General features: G+C 49.1%; 2 protein-coding genes across 3 annotated transcripts in view; one reads left to right on the top strand and one right to left on the bottom strand.

Moving 5' to 3' along the window:
* Positions 1-6: 6 nt before the first annotated feature.
* APH1A (APH1A gamma secretase subunit) lies at positions 7-3394 on the bottom strand. The gene is made up of 7 exons (XM_010838717.1): positions 3042-3394; positions 2085-2255; positions 1840-1913; positions 1481-1603; positions 1199-1326; positions 668-791; positions 7-322 (listed from the first exon to the last, which is right to left on the bottom strand). Exons 1-7 carry the CDS (start codon positions 3152-3154, stop codon positions 258-260), a joined length of 798 nt encoding a protein of 265 aa, XP_010837019.1. The 5' UTR covers positions 3155-3394; the 3' UTR covers positions 7-257.
* A 1719-nt stretch (positions 3395-5113) lies between these two features.
* Positions 5114-8267, top strand: part of LOC104987676 (chromosome unknown open reading frame, human C1orf54) — a 9902-nt gene continuing 6748 nt past the window's right edge. For both annotated transcript variants that reach the window (XM_010838716.1, XM_010838715.1), the window contains exons 1-4: positions 5114-5751; positions 6959-7042; positions 7660-7718; positions 8135-8242. In XM_010838716.1, the coding sequence (XP_010837018.1) occupies positions 5706-5751; positions 6959-7042; positions 7660-7718; positions 8135-8242 (297 nt within the window). In that variant the 5' untranslated portion in view covers positions 5114-5705. The remainder of the gene's footprint in view (positions 5752-6958; positions 7043-7659; positions 7719-8134; positions 8243-8267) is intronic.

The raw sequence follows: 8267 nt of genomic DNA, 5'->3' as shown, positions 1-8267 counted from the left end.
ATTTGGGGTCTTTATCACACCAAAAATAGTTCCCCTCAGACCTGAGAAAAAGACCAAGATGTCCAGTCTGGGGAGGGGGTACTGGGAAACTCAGAGCTCGTCTACCCTTGAACCTCCATTGACTTCATCTCCACGGCAATGGCTAAACTAGGTCCCTTTTCTTGGCCACCTGCACTGTCCAGAACTGGAGATGGAGAAATACAGGGCGAGGAGATCAGGAGGGCACCCCAGGCCCAGGGGTCCCCCCCAAGGTTCCCTCAGTCCTCGGGTGGGATGCGCAGGGCAGAATACACCATCACCCGACTGTCCTCCTGCCGTCGGCCTGCAGAGGGGAAGGGGGGTGAGTCTTGGGCAGGGTGAGGGCAGAGCACTGACACATGGGGAGTCCTGGACAACACAGGGAAAGGGGAGTCCCCAGATGGTGGGGACAAGTGCAGATTCAAACCCGCCAGTCACTGACTGGCTGAACCCAGACTGCTCCTGGTAAAGCCTAGAGACTAAAGGTCACACACGAGTGGACAAAGCAAGACCCTGAAGGTGGTGGAACAGACCGACGAGGAGACAGAGAATGCTGGGCAATGGACCGGGCTGGGGCTGGGCTCAGTCATGGGCAGTGGGCAGGCAGGTGGGATCTGTCAGGCGATCGGTCCAGGTAGTCAGTCCTTACACGAGAGACTGCGCTGGATACTTCGGAAGGACCCTCCAGCTGTGATGAAGGCCCAGAGCCCCATGGAAATAGTGACTGCATAGATGGGCAGCAGGCTGGCCTCATACCAGGGGTTCAGGAATGTCTGGTGATGGGGGAAGAATAGAAAAGAAGTTAGATTCTCCCTCTAATCCCTATATTCCCATTGTGCCTTTGACCCAAATCTCCCTAGAGATCTCCCTCAAATCCCCCAGTCCTTCAGAGCACCAGTAAGTATCTTGTGATGTTCAACTCTCCCAAAGATTTCTGCTATTCCTGCTCACCTCAGGCCATCTGCATTATGGTTTGATTAATTCATTCAAAGTCCTCCCCAGAGAATCCCCAGAGCAGGATATACAATTGATGCTGAGCTGAGAGATGTCTCAAGACTCACCTTTCTGCCTCCTCTCAAGACAGATTTTTAAATGTTAAGAAGTGAGGACGTATTTCCCCTCCATCCCACTCACCATTAAGTTCTTTTCTCTCTAACTCAGGCCCCTGTCCCCAACTCACCAGTCCTGATGTCAGTAGGTGACTCCCAACCACCAGGCCCAAAGCCCAGTACCGTCTCCTCTCACAGGCATCAAAGAACACAACTCCCCAAAAGGTATGGAGCAGGATAATGGCTGCTGTCAGAAAGGCTGCAGGGGGGAGATGGGGATGAGATACATCCCTCGTCTTCTCCCAGCCTCCTGAGATGCTGAGCCAAAGAAGTCTTCCAGGGAGGGCCAGTAAATCAGGTCAGGGCTAAGGGATGGATGGGGCAGGACGGCAAGAAAAGAAAGTGGACCTTACCTGAAGTCAAGAAGTAATAGGGTGAGTCTCCGTGGATCCCAACCACACCTGGCCCAAGTGCATCAGCCAAAATATTGATAACAGAGAAGACACCACTGATGATACCGAAGGAAAGACCAGAAACTGGGGGGAGGGAGGGTCTCATCAATGCCAGAGATCACTACAGCCTGACTGCCAGTGATCCCTCCCCATTCTCAGGCACAAGTTCCCCCCCACCTTCTCTCCCTCCAGGCAACCTATCCTTGGAAGTCAGGTGTGAAGAAAAACAAGAAGCCACTTAGGACATGTGGATGTTTAGAGGCTTCCCTGGGAGAGACGAGTGTCCAACTCCCTCCTCCAGTCCTTCTCCCTTGGCTCACCATAGGCCATCTGGCGGATGGAGATGGGTGATCTTCCGTCCTCACTCAGCGATGCTAACCCTTCATCTGCCTTCCTGGGGTGTGGTGGGGTGGGTGGGACAGGGGAAACATGAGGGAGGGCAGGAATCTCCTTTCCCTCTAATGTCTTCCCTTAGTGCTTCCTCGTCCAAACCACCACCCAGGGTTGCCCCATTTATAGTTCAGTCCTCTGCCCTTCTCCCCTTCAGACCATCCCATCTTCTTACTTAAGCAGCTTGTAGTAGGCAAAGCGGAACACCTCCTGTAGAAGGACGGAGACTGCAGCACCAAATATCAGAAGGCCATACTGGAGCCGGGCATCTGACCGGTCGGTCACATGGACCAAGATGAACCAGACCACAGAGGCCAGGAGCAGGGAGACCAGCCAGAAAAATGCCCTAAGGAAAGACAAGGGCAATCAGACAAGCAAGGGTAGAGGGCATCCTGAGAAATCAAAGAGGGAAACCAATCAAGGCTGCAGCATAAAAAGCGGAACTTAGACTTCCGGATGGCCAGGGAGACAAGGAGGAGATAGGATAGGTGTCTCCACCAAGGGAGTTTGTAGGGATCTGAATGCAGGGGAAGGCTTAGAAATCTGATTAAAGGGTCTGCAGAGCTATGAAAGCCAGAGTGTAGGAGCACAAGAGGGCGAGGTATCCATTCCTGGATACTCCCGTAGGGACGGGTGAGGTCAGCACAGCCCCTTCACTAGTCTTGGCCCTGGGCCTCCTCTGACGTCGCCAGGAGGAGTATAGGAGGAATCTGTGCGATCCCTGCAAGGCGGAAACCAACTGCGGGAAAGGGCAAATCAATCAGATCCCTTCCCAATCTTCACCTCCAACTTGTCTCCCCCTACTAAGGCTTCCCTTGGAGCGTCCCAGGTGGCTCAGTGGTAAAGAATCCGCCTGCTAATGCAGCAGACTCAGGAGACGCGGTTTCCATCCCTGCGTAGGGAAGATCCCTGAAGTAGTATCTTCAGTACGGCAACCCACTCCAGTATTCTCGCCTGGAAAAATCTCATGAACAGAAGAGCCTGGCGGGCTACAGTCCATAGGGTCGCAAAAGAATCGGACACCACTGAGCAGGAGCAAGACTCAGGTTCCCAGGCTCGCCCCAGGTCCTCAAGCTCCTTTCGGATCTCACTCTTCGGCGTCCTTCCGCGTCTCCCCAACCCCCTAACTTACCCGGCGACCAAGATAATGACGCGAAGCGGGTCTCCAGCCACAGTGATCAAGAAAAGCGCAAAGGCCGGGCCGAAAGCGACGAAAGTGCATCCAAAAAACACTGCGGCCCCCATGGCTGGGCAGCTGGGGGCGGGGTGGAGACCCGGCCAAGAGAGGGGAAGGGGAGGAGCACGCCAGCTAGGGTGTCCGGGTGGGGTAGCGACGCGACCCCGTGAGGGGCGCGGTGCAATGTCACCCCCGGACCCCCAGGAAGGCGGGGATACCGAAACCCCAGACACAAGTCCGCGCGACTTCCTCTACGGAAGCCGAGGAGGGAACAAACCCCTTTGCAGCCTCATGGCCACCTCCCATCTAATCCCCACCCCCTGGAGGCCAATGGAGGGAGAATCCGTAGGGGCGGAGCTGTGGGGGTGGGGCGTGGCTTCACGACCTGCTGGGAGTTGTAGTCCAGGTTTCCTTGCCCTGGACCTCGGACCTGGGAGTGGCTCCTGCCGGTTAAAGCAGTGGGCTGGGCCCGGCCCAGGTTCCTTGGTTCGGTTCGGTTCGGCCTTGGTCGCTGTTTCTTTTCGTTATTTTATGGGGCAGAGTGGTAGCACTCCTACCTCTTCTTGAAGACCTGCAGAGGGGGAAGATCCTGTTAGAAACTAAAGAACAAATACAAAGAAATCACAGGATAGAGGATGCCGGGAGATAGGGACGGGTATTGTTCTTACTTGAATGAGAGGAAATGAGCTGGAGATACTGCCCAAGAAATGAAGGTTACACTTAAAAGTAGGTGCGCTTTGAACAGGCTAGTGTAGGAAACATACAATACAGTGTCGCTAATGAAGCTTTCATCTGTAATGACAAGCGAATAAGAAAGAAGTTTAAAAGAAGCCTGGATAGCAATGTTAGGTAGGTTAGAGGGGATTTTGAGTTAGAATTGGGAGTTAAAGCTGTTTGTAAAAAGCAATTATAGCTGTGGAGTTGAAGGAAAACTATCCCCCTCCCCCCCACACCACCAAAGTTACTCAGTTCCTTTTATGTCATACTTCCTCTATTTATTTTCTGAAAATGAACATCAGTGGTGTCTTTTCCTCAGACTGGGGGAAGGGAAGGCACAAGGGATGCCTTTTAGAGAGAAAGAAAGTTAAAATGTAAGAGGGTACTGTAACTTCATAGCAGGGTTAGTCCTTAGGGAGGATGTTTTGGCAAAAGAGTGCCAGGATGGGAAGGTGAGGGAAACCAGAACATTGCTTTTGAGAAAGTTATCAAAGTACCCCCGAAATACTATAAAAATTGTTCAAAGAGAGCCAGCCTTCCTTTCTTTCTGGAAATGATTTATGGCAATGCATAGAAGTATATCCACATAAGAGTTTTACATTTTTTTCTAGAAAATTCTGGAAAGGAGCCAAAGGAGTAGATTATATAGAATTATATGAGAACAAACCATGCAAATCTGCCCCCAATAAGGTTGAGAGGGTGGGAGCATCCTGGTTGGTAGTCAAGACTCTGTATTGTCTTGCTTCTGAGCATAGCAATCCAGAAGAGATGCGGATAAGACATCATTTCTTCTCTGAGCTGTTATCACAGCATCTTCTGACTTAGGAACAGGTGCCAAACCTATCTTGTTCATTAGTGTTTCCACGGAGACTTGCATAGTGCCTAGCTCATAGTAGATGTTGAATAGATGTTTATTAACTCCCTTAAAAAAAATTCTTTATTTCCTTGCCTCTGAACCCTGAATTGCCTGTCAGACTAGGCCTAGCACACTGTGCCCAGCAATTTGTCACTAAATGTTTCTACACTGAATGGAATGAAAATGGGAACTATAAAAGCAGAGAGAAGGATAAGATGAACTCCACCCCTGTAGGCTAGGAGGAAGGGAACACACCAAATGACTGAAAGGGGAGAAGAGGTGTGGCATATACCTCAGGGAAAGAGTACCTGTTTCCTCCCTTCTCCCATCCTGTGTGCAGAAACTTGAGAAAGGGGTGAGTTGAGGTCAGTACTTAGCAGAGAGGAAGGAACTAGTCTTGACTGAAAGTTTTTTTTTTTTTTTTTTAAATCAGAATCGATGCAGCAGGTGCTTGTAGAGTCGGATGGTGATGTTGACACTGCTCCCATACTTCGTAGTCTGAGATAAGCAGGGATAGGGAATTGTTCTCACTCTATAAAAAATGCTTATTCCTTCCGCAGAATATTTTGACTGTGAAGAAAGAGACTGTGATGAAGCCTCAGAAAGAAGGGCAGTTCTGGAGAGGATAGTCAGGGACAGTGAAAGGGAGAGTGAGCTTTTTGTGAGGACTGGGAATAAGGAAGGAAAGTAGGGGAGAGGGGAAATTTCAAGGTAAGCTGGGTTTTTTGTTGTTGGTTGGTTTGTGTGTTTTGTTTTTCAGAAAGTGGCAGCAGGTGGCCTGATTGGATCTGATCTAGGGCCAGGGAGTCTCAGTGAACATGTTCCCATCAAAATTCACTCTGTCTCTCTAATCTGGGCCGCTGTGACTGAGAACTGCACCGGTAGTAGCTGATGGCCTAGCCAGGCAGCAAGTGGGCGGGAATTCCCCCCGTGGGAGAAGAGTTGCTGCAGCTCCTTCGCTGCTTTGGGGGAGGGCAGAAGGCGGGGTAAGTTTGGTGGGAAACGCTGCAATTTCCTTTTTACAAGGAGCTAGAGCAGAATCCAGAATGGATGTCCTCTTTGTAGCCATTCTTGCTGTGCCACTCATCCTGGGTAAGTTCACTTCTCTCCCTGGGCTTTTGAGCCAGGTCTTCTAACCATAAATGGGGAGAAACCATAAGTGGTGGGAGAAAAGCAAATGAGAGGGCAGGAGGTGCAGTTCAGTAAGGAGGGATAACACTCTCCCATCGGAGTTAGATGTCAGGGGCAGAGGGAGGACCTGGAAATTAGAGACAGGAAACGGGGAGGAGAGCAGAGTCCTGTCAAAGAAGAGACAGCTGGTGCGGATGGAGCCCCAGACATGGGGAGGTTCTAACAAGAGTGAACTCAGCTCGCCATCATCACAGACTTCAGTGAGATGAGAAGGACTAAAGTGAGAGTGGACTGAGGTGGACTCCTTGAAGGTGGAGCAGTCTGAAACTATCGAGGGAAGCCAGGGTATCTTCTTTGCCATAGAGCTGGAGAAAAAGCCTTATATTAGTAAAGACCCAGGAGGGCTGACCTTTAGAATACTGAGTACGGGCTGCCTTCAGTGACAGGGTCCCAGAAGTAGCTTGGCTTCTTCCCTTTGTTCCCAGTCTTCCAGGTGCTCTCATTGTTTCCTTTTCCTCTAGACTGTTGTGTCACTGCTTGGGGTTAAGAGAGCGAATTCAAGGAGTTTAGAAAAGATTAGCAGGAGGCCTAGAATTCCTGACCCAGTCCTGTCAAAGCCACATATTTTTAATCCTGGGAAGGAAGAAAAACTAAGGCAGATGGTTCATTTAGTCCTTCTGACTCATTCGAAGAAAGCGGGTGTTAACTGTGTTGTTCAGAGATATCCTGGTAGTTAGCATTGAAAGGAGAACCAACGCCCAAGTCCAAAAGCCTAAGGCCGTGTGTATTAGTTAATTGTGAGGAATACTGCTAAGAGGAGATCGCTCACAAATACAGTAGGTCTGGAGCATAATACTGAGAAGTAGATTTAGAGGTCTTAATTTCTGGTGTCTCCCTGCTTCCTACGTTTTTAAGGCTTCGTTTGGGTTCCAGTATGTGAAGGGACCCATTTTCAGTTCTGGGGATTCCCGGGTTGAAAGGGCACAGAGTAACAGGCCTTGTCAGCATTAAGGAGCCCGGAAGACTGAGAAGAGTTTAGAGATACAGAGGCAGGGAGATAAGAGAGGGGATGCAGAGACAAAGAATACTGATAGAGCTGAGGTCAGCGTCTGGTGTCTGTGTTGCTAAGGCTTTCCAGATGCCTCTTGACCTCTAGTCCTTGTCCTAGGACAAGAATATGAGGATGGAGAAGAACTGGAAGAGGATGAATATTATCAGGTGATCTATTATTACACAATCACCCCCAGCTATGGTGAGTACATATAAGGTTCTGATCCTTCACAGGCTGGAGAGAGGTTTGGGAGCTACTCAGTTCGGAGACTCTGACTTTTCCTTTTGCAATGGCATAACTAGATCAGAGAGAAATTTGGCTCTGAGCAAAAGCCATCAAACTCATGATGTTATTTCTCAGACTGGTGATCCTTTAGAAACAAATCTGTGCATGATTTTAGATATCAGGTTGAAAATATAAATGCATACACATTCACAAACATTTTTAACATTAGAGTTTGTTGTGTGCATCTGCTTAGTCGCTCAGTCCTGTCCGACTCTTTGCGACCCCATGGACTTTAGCTGATCAGGCTCCTCTGTCCATGGAATTTTCCAGGCAAGAATACTAGACCTGGTTGTCATACCCTACGCCAGGGTATCCTCCTGTCCCGGGGATCAACCCAAATCTCTGCATCCCCTGCATTGGCAGGCGGATTCTTTACCACTCTGTCATCTGGGAAGCCCTTAAAGTTTGTGGAATTATATTATACCGGTTAATTTTATAACTTGAGCAAACTGAAGTATTTCTTCCTCTTCTCTTTTCTGGATCTAGTGCTACCTTTCTGATTTGTAACTACTTATTTTTTTTCTCCTTCCCAGATGAGTTTGGTGTGAACTTCACTGTTGATTACTCTATGTTTGAGTCAGAGAACACAGTGGTGAGTGACATCTACATGATCCTCTAGGAGGATCAGGATAGGTAGCAGTTAAAAAGAAACTAGACATTGTTGAAATGTGAATAATGAACAGGAATAAAAACTAGTTAGGTGAAGCGAAACTAGGTAGTGAATCTGAAACAAATATGTTAACCACAGCTGGGAATGAAGCCAGAATGCAGTAGGTTTGCTACGACACTGAAAGGGAGGAACAGTCCTCGAGTCAAGGGAGTTGGTGAATGGGGTGGGTACATAATCCATGCAAACATGAAGTAGGAAAAATCCCTGAGTGTAAGTCTTGGATGAGGGGTTGGAGGGAAGAAGAGGTGGTGAAGTAGAAAAGAAATCTAAATAGAGAATCTATGAGGATGTTGAACGGAGGCAATGATAACTCTGTTTCCTAATCCTACGGAGGGCAGAACAGGTTGGATGAGAAGGTGGAAGCATCAGAGACTACCATTAGTTACGAAACAGACCGCGCTAACCATCAGAAGCCTGTAATAGAGAAACCAGTGACAATGGAACCAGTGAGTGGATTGGGGATAAGGGGGG

This window comes from Bison bison, unplaced genomic scaffold, assembly GCF_000754665.1.
Source record: "Bison bison bison isolate TAMUID 2011002044 unplaced genomic scaffold, Bison_UMD1.0 scf7180017864104, whole genome shotgun sequence".
Classification (NCBI taxonomy): domain Eukaryota; kingdom Metazoa; phylum Chordata; class Mammalia; order Artiodactyla; family Bovidae; genus Bison; species Bison bison.
The sequence above is the reverse complement of the archived record's forward strand: the minus strand, read 5'-3'. Positions and strand labels throughout refer to the sequence as shown.